At 40.9% G+C, this 13138-nt stretch overlaps 1 protein-coding gene across 4 annotated transcripts in view; it reads right to left on the reverse strand.

The window, feature by feature from the left end:
- Positions 1 to 4878: 4878 nt before the first annotated feature.
- Positions 4879 to 13138, reverse strand: part of SCG3 (secretogranin III) — a 37530-nt gene continuing 29270 nt past the window's right edge. For 2 of the 4 annotated variants that reach the window (XM_069596520.1, XM_069596522.1), the window contains 3 exons: positions 10044 to 10124; positions 6069 to 6143; positions 4879 to 5478 (listed from right to left, as the gene is read on the reverse strand). In XM_069596520.1, the coding sequence (XP_069452621.1) occupies positions 5360 to 5478; positions 6069 to 6143; positions 10044 to 10124 (275 nt within the window). In that variant the 3' untranslated portion in view covers positions 4879 to 5359. The remainder of the gene's footprint in view (positions 5479 to 6068; positions 6144 to 10043; positions 10125 to 13138) is intronic. The other 2 variants (XM_069596521.1, XM_069596523.1) reach the window with 1 other exon arrangement.

Consider the following 13138-nt stretch of genomic DNA (forward strand, 5'->3'; position numbering starts at 1 on the left):
TTGTGTATTGAGTTTTTTTCAGCAAATGGGAATATTAGATTTTTAAATTACAGTTTTAAATGGTGACAGCTTCTCTAATGATCTTTATTCTTATAATCAGAATTTTGGAAAAGGTTTCAAAAATCTAAAAGCAAATAAATTGCAATTACCAGCAACTTCTGCATCTAAGTAATATCTGACTTGTGTTTCAGATATAGTGAAAACATGGGATATATCAAAGAAGAAGTAAACAACACCATGACTAGACACACTGGTAAATTCTAGCTTAAATTTCATTGATAAGTCTTGTTATAGAATGTTGTACAGTCACTGTTGCTCATTTGAAGGACTAAGGACTTAGCTTTTTAGTCACATAATTTCTCTTTTATATGTATATGAGTTACAGCAGTAAACTTTAAGCAATGTATTATTTATAATTAAATATTTTTTATTGGAGTATGATTGCTTTACAGTGTTGCATCAGTTTCTGCTATACAATGAAATAAATCAGTGATATATGTACATATATCCCCTCCCTCTTGGGTCTCCCTCCTACTCACCCCCCCATCTTACCCCTTAGGTCAGTATCACAAAGCACCGAGCTCAGCTCTCTGTGCTACACAGCAGGTTCCCACTCCTTATCTGTCTTACGTGTGGTAGTGTACGTATATATGTCAATCCTAATCTCCCAGTTTGCCCCACTCTCCCCTTCCACTACTCCCGTGTCCACACACCCATTCTCTATGTCTGTGCCTCTATTCCTGCCCTGCACATATGTTCATCTGTACCATTTTTCTAGATTCCGCATATATGCCTTAATATATGATACTTGTTTTTCTCTTTCTGACTTACTTCACTGTGTATGACAGAACTCTAGGTTCATCCATCTCACTACAGCTGACTCAGCTTTGTTCCTTCATGTGGCTGAGTAATATTCCATACAATTAAATATTTTCTTATTTCAGTGTCTATTCAGGAATCAGGTTAAATAAATCTTTCAGCTTCCACGAAAAGTCCTTGTATTTATTCCTCCTAATCTTTCTTTCTGTGAAGCAGGAAGGACCTTTTTCCCCTTCTCCCTCTTTTCTCTTTCCTCATTTTCTTTTCCATCTGGCTCCTCCAGGTATTCCATGAAAATGGAAACAAGTGCCCTCGGGGGTTACTGCAACAGAACGTGCAGTACCAGAATTGCACAGATTCACCCCTTAAGGCTGACTGACAGTGGCTGCCTTAAGGCTGACCAACAGGGTATATTGTCACCCTGCTTATTTAATTTATATTTAGAGTACATCATGAGAAATGCTGGACTGGATGAAGCACAAGCTGGAATCAAGATTGCCAAGAGAATTATCAATAACCTCAGATATGCAGATGACACCACCTTTATGGCAGAATGTGAAGAACTAAAGAGCCTCCTGATGAAAGTGAAAGAGGAGAGTGAAAAAGTTGGCTTAAAGCTCAACATTCAGAAAACGAAGATCATGGCATCCGGTCCCATCACTTCATGTCAAATGGACGGGGAAACAGTGGAAACAGTGTCAGATTTTATTTTGAGGGGCTCCAAAATCACTGCAGATGGTGACTGCAGCCATGAAATTAAAAGATGCTTGCTCCTTGGAAGAAAAGCTATGACCAACCTAGATAGCATATTAAAAAGCAGAGATATTACTTTGCCAACAAAGGTCTGTCTAGTCAAAGCTATGGTTTTTCCAGGAGTCATGTGTGGATGTGAGAGTTGGACTATAAAGAAAGCTGAGTGCTGAAGAATTGATGCTTTTGAACTGTGGTGTTGGAGAAGACTCTTGAGACTCCCTTGGACTGCAAGGACATTCAACCAAGCCATCCTAAAGGAGATCAGTCCTGAATATTCATTGGAAGGACTCATGCTGAAGCTGAAACTCCAACACTTTGGCCACCTGATGTGAAGAACTGACTTATTTGAAAAGCCCCTGATGCTGGGAAAGATTGAAGGCAGGAGGAGAAGGGGATGACAGAGGATGAGATTGTTGGATGGCATCATTGACTCGATAGACATGAGTTTGAGCAAGCTTGGGGAGTTGGTGATGGACAGGGAAGCCTGGCGTGCTGCCATCCAGGGGTCACAGAGTCAGACACGACTGAACGACTGAACGACTGAACTGAACTGAACAGGGGCATAAATGGAAAACAGCTGTTTGCCCTTGTCTCAAATTTCTCGCTTGTTCATAATGTACATAATCCCTTGTGTTTTGGGTTTTGTCCGCTAATTTTTTCTCATGCTTTTTCTCATGATAACTGCTCATTTTTTCCCTCACATTATTATTATTTTTGCTATATGGTTATCTCTTAATCATGCTTTGCTATTTTCTTGTAGCCACTACTACCTGCATTATGGGGAGGGAGTTGAGAAAGCAGAAAAGAAAAAGAAAAAAAAATTAGGAAGGGAAACAGTCATGTATATAAGGAAAGGTTAAGGCCTCTTAAAAAAAAAGTCCAGGAATTATTTTTAATTTAAAGAGTTTTTATGATAATATGAAATTTGAGAGTAATCCAAAAGACGCAAATCCAAAAATACTATCCAGAAGACAAATTGGAAACAAAGGGCACAATCTCAGGAACATTTTTCTGAGTATTTTATTTTTGCCTAAGGTCTCTCTTAGCAATTTCTAGCAAAAACATCTCTTACCTCATCTTCAAGATACTGAAAACTGAATTCACCGAGGCCAGTCAAACTGTGCTGGACCAGAGTCCTTTGGTCACTGCCTTGCACATAGATGGTAAAGCGTCTTCCTGCAATGCAGGAGACCCGGGTTCGATTCCTGGGTCAGGAAGATCCCCTGGAGAAGGAAATGGCAACCCATTCCAGCACTCTTGCCTGGAAAATCCCGTGGATGGAGGAGCCTGATAGGCTACAGTCCATGGGGTCATAAAGAGTCGGACACGACTGAGTGACTTCACTTTCACTTTGCACACAGAAGCACTGTGGAGGAGGAACCGAGACAAGAATCTGGGTTCTAATTCCGGCTTTATCATTTCTTGGCCATCAGAGTTTGGGTATGTCCAGTGCCCTTTCTGTGAACCAGTTTCTTCATGTATAAAACAGGACTGACAATCTCCTTCTGTCTTATCAATAGGAGCTAATGAATGTCAGTGTGCTCTGAAAGCTACAATGAACTCCCCTAGTAAAACCTTATTTTAAAAATACTGCATAGATGTTTAGGTAAACTATTAGACAAGTGAATGGAGAAAATGCTTGGGTCACAATCAGTTAATTGTCCCTAATGTAGAAGCAGCATTTTTGGACTACCGGTCATGGTGAAATTGAGTCATTTATCAAAGATGAGTCATTCAAATGATCTGACTCATTGTGCTTTGGCAAGTATAGTTCAGGCAAAGATGTTTTGGTTCCTTCTCACTATTCACCAGTGGGCACTGGCTTTTCTAAAACATGAGTTTTGTTTCTCTGTGTGTTAGGCTGTGGGTTTTGTTTTTGCAACTCTAGAGAAGGTGGGGAGAAGCAGCAGTGGTCTCCTCCCCGTGAAAACACCATTTGTAGCTTCTCTGTATGTCCCCCATTCCTCACCAAAAACTGAATATGAGGTAGGGGCGTTCAAGACAGGTAGCAGAAGCCATCTGAAGTAAGATAGCCGATATACAAAGCATTATGTTATTTTTATGATTTTCAACTGAAATATATAGAAAATATATAATTAATTTATACTGAATAATACATTTTCAAAACATTCTTTGGTTTGTTAATTCAAAGCATTAACACTTCAGGAGGAAGCATTACTGTGTGTTGTTTCTTGATTGTGTCTGTGGTGGTGGTTGAGGAAGAGGGGTTACAAGGATCTAACATTCGTTAACCTTGTCCTTCAGGAAAGCTCATCTATAAGCTTTGGTTCACAGGGAAGGGAATGATTAAAAAAAAAAACTTTTTATTTTATATTGGAATGTAGCTGATTAACAATGTTGGGATAGTTTCAGATGGATAGCAAAAGGGCTAAGCCATACATATACATGTGTCCATGGTCCCCCAAAGGAAGGGAATCATTTTTATCTTTATATTTACCCTTTCAAGCTTCCCAGGTGGTGCTAGTGGTAAAGAATCTGCCTACCAATGCAGGAGATGCAAGAGACGTAGGTTCCATCCCTGGGTCAGGAAGATTCCCTGAACAAGGAAATAGCAACCTGATCCAGTATTCTTGTCTGGAAAGTTCCATGGACAGAGGAGTCTGGCTACAGTCCCAGGCTACAGTCCATGGGGTTGCAGAGTCAAGAACACACATCTATCTACCCAACTCCCTGGTCCTCCTGCTCTCTGTTGAGAAACCTTGGCTTGGATCAAATTCAGTTTGGATAACTTGAGTCTGTTACCAATTTTTACCTTGCTTTATATAGTATTTTATGACCTCATTTGTCTTCTTGGAGAGTACATAGTTCAGTATCCCTTTTAAGAGAAAAACTCAGTTTCTGAAATCCCACTAATAGGAAATGTTGAGAGTGGGGAGAAATGGTTAATAAATCCAGCAAATCCTATGCCTATTTTTCAGGTTCCTTTTTGTGCCGTTGGGCCTGATAAAGAGCCAGCTGCTGCTGCTGCTGAGTCACTTCAGTCGTGTCCGACTCTGCGCGACCCCATAGACGGCAGCCCACCAGGCTCCCCCATCCCTGGGATTCTCCAGGCAAGAACACTGGAGTGGGTTGCGGAGTGGGTTGCAATTTCCTTCTCCAGTGCATGAAAGTGAAAAGTGAAAGTGAAGTTGCTCAGTCCGACTCAGCGACCCCATGAACTGCAGCCTACCAGGCTCCTCCGCCCATGAGATTTTCCAGGCAAGAGTACTGGAGTGGGTCGCCATTGCCTTCTCCAAAAGAGCCAGCAGGGGTAGCCAAAAAAGCTGATAGCTACATTTTAAGCTGTAGAGGCTTCGAGGAAATGTGAATTTATTTCAGCTCCCAAAAGGGAAGAGGTACAGAAGTGACATCTTGTAACAGATAGTCTATGAGGTGCTTTGGTACCCAGCATGCCTTGAAAACAGAGCCCCCTAATTCTTCAAGGGGGGGTGGTATTTGTATGTGTGACACAGTGGAATGAGGGTCCAGCTTTAAGTTCACTCCATTACAGACTTTTCCAAAGCAACATATATCTGGTTATAAAATGTAAATCTATAAAGAAATAAGAATTCTATATACAAACTCCCAGCTTACATACAACTTTACTTTTCAGATAGTATTTACGGCAAGAAAGCTATTGTTTTCACCACTTTTAAGAGTAACTACTGTAAATTTAGCACTTTAATAATCGTTGGGTCAAAATAACTTTAATCACAGAATTAGAAGTGTTTTAAGCTACACTACATTTTCTGAAACAGTTAAAAGACTCCTGGGTCGTTTCCCATTTTTACAGGCTACTGTAAATACGCTTAATAGCATCGGCTTCTTCTTTATCAAGGATGCCTTTCTCCACATAAGCATCAGCTTGTTGGTTGATGAAGTCCCTCATCTTTGAAAGGTCATAATCTGGAAAATATCATTCGAGTATCATGAGCAAAGATCAGGAAAGCACAATCCATTACACTGATTACTGTTGGCGAAGCATTTTACGCAACACAGTTACCATGCCCGTCTTTCACAATGGAAGGCATTTTAGTTCTTGGCATTGTTGCAGTAGTTTGCAGCTTCAAATCATGTTTATATACATTATATTATCCCATCTGCTTTTCATCACAACATTTTGAGGCATTCAGGTGGGGAGAATAGCCCTCATTTGACCAGAAAGGGAACAGGTTCATAAGCCAGGGCTTCACAAACTTTAATGTTTATATCAATCACCTGGGGCTCTTGGGAACTTGCAGATCTGTATTCAGTAGGCCTGAGCCGGGGAGGGGGACCATATTCTGCATTTTAAACAAGGTTTCAGGAGATGTTGATGCTGCCTGTCCAGGAAACACACTGTGGGTAACAAGACCCTAAAGCTTAAGTTCCTTATTCAAGGTCACACAGCTAGTAAAAGTTATGATCAGAACCAGGTGCTCTGACTTCTTCAACTTGTTACACTGGGTAAACCCACATTGCTATGACAACCCACTTTTTTTCATATTAAGAATTACCTTGATTTTCATGTTGTTTGAATTGTATGCAGGGAGTGAAAAGCGAAACCATAACCTCTTTGTGGTTCCTCTGTCCTACTTAAACAAAAAATTTATGTAAACCATTGAACCATCCACAAAAAACAAAAAGATCCTCAACCAAATAAGGAGGCTGCTGGTGGCATCTTTCTGAAGGCTTGGAAAAAAACCCCACATCTTCCCTTGATGCTTTAAGTATTATATGCTTATTGTTTTAAAATAGGGAAAATATAGAAACACTAAATTAGTATTTAAATCACCTGGATTCTGTTGTCATTGATAACCACAGTGGATTTTTTGTTCTGTTTCCTTTTAGCTTTTCAATGTACATCTCAACACGATTGTGATCACAAGGTACATTTAACCTTATATTAATAACTAATTCCCTTCACTCAGTTTACACGGTGAACATTGATATTCCTCAGAAATATCATTTTAAATAGCTACATAGAATACATCCTAGGGAGGCATCAAAATGAATGACACATGACCCCCATGACTGGGCATGTAGGTCTTTCATGACAGCCCCCAGACTGAGCTTCCTGAGGCTGAGTTTCTTGGGTGCCATGCCATTCATCTTGGCTGTGGGCAGCCCCTGGAACAAAGTGCTGCCTTCTGTCAGTTTGTAAAAGGAAGAGAAAGGACGGTGGTGGGGCCGGGGGTGCAGGGTGCGGTACAAAAGCTCTGAGCATTCCATGGCCACCTTTAGCTAGCCTGAATAGAAGCTGAACCTGGGTCACCCGGGCATCTTTAAGCCTCTGCATGAAAGGAAAACCAGACCAGAAGGACCTCTTTACAAGGATCAGGTGTTTACCATATCAAGGTGAGCTGAGGCGCAGAGAGAGGTGGTTAGGAGGGCATTTGCTCCTTTTGGTTTGAACACGGCCACGACGACTGAAGAGACAACCAGCAGCACCGAGCATTTTACAGCCGCGTCTTATCTGCTCCTCACAAAGCCCCACGAGGAGAGTATTAGTGTCCCCATTTCAGAGATGAACAGACAGGACAGAGGCGGTAAGTCATTTGTTCGGGTTATGATAGAATCAGGTTCTGAATTCAGGTCTGTCTGTAGTCACTGCTTTGATCATTCCATGGGCTTGAAGTGCTGAATGTGAAGCATCTAACACATGCAGGACATTCCGTAGGTGTTTGGAGGCTCTATTTTGTTTCAGTTTTGACTTTCCCATTCTCTCAGGCACGAGTTACAGAATCAGGCTGAGTGTATATCTTGTGCATACCTCACAAGTGGCTTCCTGACTGACTCACAGCGCACCAAGAGGCACTGGTTCAAATTATTAATAACACTGGCTTTTCAGAACCAGTTCTGGGTCAGTATCTTTAGTGGGAGAAAAGGCAAACTCCCCAAAAACGTCTGTGAACAGATGAGTTGAATAGACAAACAGGAAAATATTTTGCTTTCTTTTGAAATGGAAAAATAAATTGAAAGGGAAGATGGAAAAAACTCTTCTTGTAAAGATGTTATAAACATGGCTGTCACTGTGTGAAAACGGGGGTGGAAGACCAGCATGGTGCAGAGGAAAGGCTGTTGGAGCCGCTCCCAGTTCTGCCCTAGCTGGTGGTTAGAGTGCACCAGGAGTAGCTACCTTGCTAACTTAAAAAGGTTTTAAGGTTGTTAAGACTCAAAAAGGATAAGAGCTATTATTTGCTTTTTGAAAAGTGCAGATTTTCTTTTTGAGCCTGCTTAAGATTTCATTATTCTCCTCATTGTCACATCATGTGGACCTCCCTTTCCTGAATTTGGGAAGTAGATTCAGGTCACCCCAGGCCCCTGTCAAGCAAAGGGCAGAGGGTAAGGAAGGTCAGAACCAATGGTAAGATTTCCTGTTCACAGTGTCCCAGCCACTGTATGGCTCTAGGACCTGGGTCTCCACAGGCTTTGAGAGATGACCCAGATCAGGCAGAGCACATATAAATGTAGTGGAGGAAGAGCTCACTGTTTCTGCCTTGAGAAGGGTGAAATGCATGTCACCCGCACTTGCTAGAGGCAGAAGGAAGCCCAGACCCAACACTATAATTCTGAAGTTTATTCATAAAGCCTCCAATATGGAAGCACTAGAGTTCCATGCTTTACTAGTTGGTCATTTCTAGAACAGAAAGATTGAATTGCAGGATGTTGCCGGTTATGACCAGAAGTCAGATTTATGTGTTAATCAGTGAAAGAAAGAACATAAATACTATGGTTGGTGCATACAATCTATACTGAATTTTGGTACATACTGAATGCATTTTGGTACATACTGTATTATACTGATGCTAAGATAAGCTTTATAAAAATAATTTTAAAGTCTTTGCCATTATTGGCATGTTATAATTTTTCTTCGTACATGAAGCGATCGTGCATTTTTCAATCAATGACAGATTGTTGAAATATGGTTCATGTGACTTTTAATGGAAATGACAGCTGGCTAATTCATATCATTTTGAACCAAATGAAATAAAGTATGTGTAAAGGCCTGACTATAATTTCCATCTTGCTCAACTTGTATGATCACAGGCTAAAGGAGTGCTGAAAACACCTCTTGTTCCCACTGTGTTCTATCTCATCAGTTCTCAAGCTTAGTTGTACAGTGGAATTATGAGAGCTTAAAAAATACTGATGCCTGGGTCCTGCCCCTTGAGCTTGACTTAGTGGTCCTGTGGGCATTAGGAGATCTGGCAGGTGACGTGAATGCATTTTCAAGTTTGAAAAGCCCTGCTCCTCTCATTTTAAAAGCATCAACTACTCTGGCTAGACCCCTGGAAATCATACTAGAATCCTCTCTCCATGTGGCTCTGGAGTTTCTCCTTTCTTTCTCCCCCTGCCTCACCTTGGTTTAAGCCCCATCCTACCTGCTCCAAATCCTTGCCTCCTATCTCTTGCCTGGTTTCTGGGATTTTATTTTTTCAATCTGTAACCGCACTGCTGCCAGAAAGACTTCTCAGTCGTTAACCTAATTAAGCCCTGATTTAGTCTCCTCTGGCTAAAATTAACCTCCTTTGCAGGGTGCACAAGCCTTTTCCTGACTTGGCCGCTGCCCATCTCCCCGGCTCTGTCTGCAGGTCCTCCTAACAGAGCACCCCAGTGCTCCTGGGAAAAATGAATGGCTCCAGTTCCCAGAATGCATCACTCCCTTTTGTCCATTTATGTCTTTGGGCTCAGTGTTCCCTCGGCCTCCATCTCTCCTCACTCAAAAATTCTTCCTTGCCTTTCCAGCACAGGCTTTCCTGCAGCCCTTTCTCCCAGTGTAAAGAGATGTGCCCTCTCCTCTTCTGTCTTCACCACCATGCTTCTCATGTCAGTCCTGAGCGAGGCCCGCCAGAGCTTTATTGATGGTGTGAGCAATTTGGCAGGGTGGGGGTTAGTGCTGCATCTCACCGTCCTTCACATTTCTGGCACTCAGAACAGACTCTGGTTCTGTGATTTAAGTGAGTGAGTGACTGCCTTTGTGACTGCAGGGTGCACCAATAGGAGCTCAGGAAATGTTTAAGATACTTCAAGAAAAGGGGAGGGGGTAGACAATAGAAGATTGACAAATGTTGATAATTATTGAAGGTGGGTGATGGGTCCGTGGGATTTATTATACTATTTTCTCTGCTTCTGTTTGACATTTTTTCATAACAAAATGGAAAAGAAAATGCTTTTGCTTGAAAGGATGATTTGAAAATTGAGAGAAATGGAGGTCTCTTCCCTTTTGCATCTGAGGGGTGGTGCCAAGTCTTTTGGGCTGAGAGGGGACTTTAGCCTAATTTGACTATGAGAGTCTTTAATAACAGTTCCTGGGAATTCCCTAGTGGTCCAGTGGTTAGGATTCTGTGCTTTCACTGCTAGGGGCCTGGGTTTGATCCCTGGTTGGGAAACTAAGACCCTGAAAGCTGCATGGCTAATAAAAAAATACAAAATAAGAGCTCCTGACAAATGGGTGATGTTTGCAATTAACAACCACACTAAATCCTTACCTTCTTTATTTTCCTTTTTGTTGTGTTTCTTCAACCAATCAATATTTTTTCTGATGGCTTCCAAATAGGCTTCTGTTTTCCCTGAAAAAGTTAAGAGTACCTATATTAAACACTCATAAAAACCATCTGCATCTCTTTGTAAAGGTCACGCTTCTGTTAGAGGCCATGAACAAACATTGGACTTATCGAGCACTTGTTGGAAAGCGTCCCTAACAGGGATAAGCATCCAGGAGGCAGGTCCAAGTTGGTAACATCAAGGGGCCATTATCCCCCACACACAAATAAATACAGTTTATCTTGGCAAAGAAGAGTTTGCTTCAGTTCATTGGATGGGTTGGTTCCTACCAGTCTCAGATTGGTTCATTTCCAGTCAGGTTGGTTCTTTCAAACTAAGGTGTATTATTGGGTCAAGAACTGAATCAGAGTGGCAGATATTTAAGAATTCAACACCAAAAAAGTGATAAGTCAAAGTCTATGGCTTTGGATAAGCTGCACACAGGCCTTCTGTCCAATCTGGGAGGGAGTGTGTAAACACTCAGATGAAGAGGAGACCTGGACCTCATTTCAAGGCTTGGATAGAGAACTTTAGAGCTTCTTGTAGTATTAATAAAACTCCCCTGGATGTAAAACTCTCTGATAGGCTTTAAGTGTGCCAGGAGGATATGCGTATCACTGAAGTATCCGCTCTGTGACACCCTTTAGATGTACTTCTTCTGCAGTGTGTAGGTATTATCATCAGCTTAGAGATGAGGAAACTAAGGCTCAGAGAGGCTAAGTGATTTCCTGAGGCCATACAGGAAATAACAGAGCTGAAATTATGACTCTAGTCTGGCTAAGTTTCTGCTACCTGCTACTTATTTAAAAGAAAAGACTTGTATTCAGACATGGACACTGATGTAGCCTTGTCCTGTATCAAAGAGTCAACCATTTCCTTAATCAGGTGAGTCCCTAATGCTTAGAGTGTCTGCATCAAGAGATCAGGTGACTTGAAGAATACTGGATGACCCAAGGAAAAAACACCTTCAAAGTCCAGGGCCTTTGCAGAAGCAATAGCTGCCAGGGCTCAGTGTGGGGACCATCTGTTCTGAACCCTCTTTGAGCCCTGTTACCTCTAGTCTCCTAACTAGACCTCTTGGTTGAGCTTCCTGTACTATGTGCTTACTATGTACCAGTGGCTATGTTTTGTGTTCCCAAATACATGATCTCTTTTACTCATCACAACAACATTTTGAGCTAATCCTATTTAATCCCCATTTTAATAGAGGAAGAAACTGAGACTTGGAGACAGGAAGTAACATGCTGAAGATCACAAGGCTAGTAAGTAGTAGAGCCAGGCTTGAAGCTGGGAACATCTGACTACAGTCCATGAATAGTAATGTTGCCTTAAGATTTGCTGATGTGTCAGTTTCCACCACATTCACCTAAGTGACTTCCTGAGCATCTTCCTGATCTTGTAAGCCCACTCTTACCTCCCCACTGGGTTGCATGTTAACTGGTCCCCAAAGGAGCACAAAGAAACTCCTTTGCAAAAAGAGATAAGTGAACTAAAGAAGAGAGTCACAATTTCTAGTCCCTATTCACTTCAATTACCTGTGTAGAAAAAGCCTGGATTTTAATTCTTTGCTTTTAAGAATGTTAAAGCACATGAAAGACCAATGTCCACCAACTGATGTCATAACATTGCAACACCAAGAATGTAGAGATTTTCACTGTCTATTGTCCTTTTGTAAGAAGAACATCTGGATTTTGTAACAACAATAACAACAAAACAAACAAACGAAACAAAACCAAAAACCAGTGTTCTCTATTTTGTATTAATTCTGTTAGAAAAGGCATTTTGAACAAGGAAAGAAATGTTAGTGTAGACTATTTCTAAAGAACGCAATTTCATTATTTTTCATGAGTTAAAATCAAATTAGTGTTTCTCATAGGGTTTGCTTTAATGAACAGTTAATAATGACTTGTCGTTAGCACATCAGGTAATTAGTTTCTAAAACATTTGAGGATGTGTGAAAATAGTCTTGTTCTTTGAATAATTTTAAGCATTCTTCCCACAATCTTACCTGTGATATCATATCCTAATATGGAGAGCTTATTTTTTAATTTTTTAAAATTTATTTTATTGAACCATAGTTTTACAATGTATTAATTTCTGCTGCGCAACAAAGTGATTAAGTCATACATATAGATATTCTTTTCCATTACTGTTTATCACAGGATATTAAATATAGTTTCCTGTGCTATACAGTAGGACCTTGTTGTCTATCCTTCCTATATATAGTTGTTTGCATCTGTTAATCCCAAACTCCCAATCCATCCCCCTACCCTCCCCCCACCTTCCCCCAGCAGTGGCAACTACATCTGTTTTTCATATCTGTGAGTCTGTTTCCGTTTCATAGATATTTGTGTCGTATTTAGCTTTCCCATATAAGTGATATCATACAGCCTTTGATTTTTCTCCTCCTGACTTCACTTAATATGATAATCTCTAGGTCCATCCGTGTTGCTGCAAATGGCATTACTCCATTCTTTTCATAGCTGAGTAGTATTCCATTGTATGTATGTACCATACCTTCTTTATTCATTATCTGTTGATGGACATTTAAGCTGTTTCCATGTCTTGGCTATTGTGAATAGTGCTGCTATGAACACTGGGTACATGTATCTTTTTGCATTAGTTTTCTCCGATATAAGCCCAGAATTGGAACTGCTGGATCATATGGCAGTTCTATTTTTAGTTTTTTAAAGAACCCGGAAACTGTTTTCCATGGTGCTTGTACCAATTTACATTCCTACCAACAATGTAGGAGGGTTCCCTTTTCTCCACACCCTGTGGAGAGCTTATTTGAGAAAAGGAGTATCACAGCTTAGTTTCTGTTTATATATTGCATTAAAAATTCTCAATTAGAGTAAAATATAAATATGAAGTTTTGACCATAGTGTAGCAGACACTGTTGATTCCCCACCCTCATGCTTCCGTTCTTTCAGATATACTAATATAGGAGCCTCAGCTAAGGGTGGACAGACTTGGCAGATACACACCCCAGCTTCCTTGGGCTCATTCCACATGGTCCCTAGAGGTCCGTGTCTCACTG

The sequence above is a fragment of the Ovis canadensis genome, chromosome 7 (genome assembly GCF_042477335.2).
Source record: "Ovis canadensis isolate MfBH-ARS-UI-01 breed Bighorn chromosome 7, ARS-UI_OviCan_v2, whole genome shotgun sequence".
Taxonomy (NCBI): domain Eukaryota; kingdom Metazoa; phylum Chordata; class Mammalia; order Artiodactyla; family Bovidae; genus Ovis; species Ovis canadensis.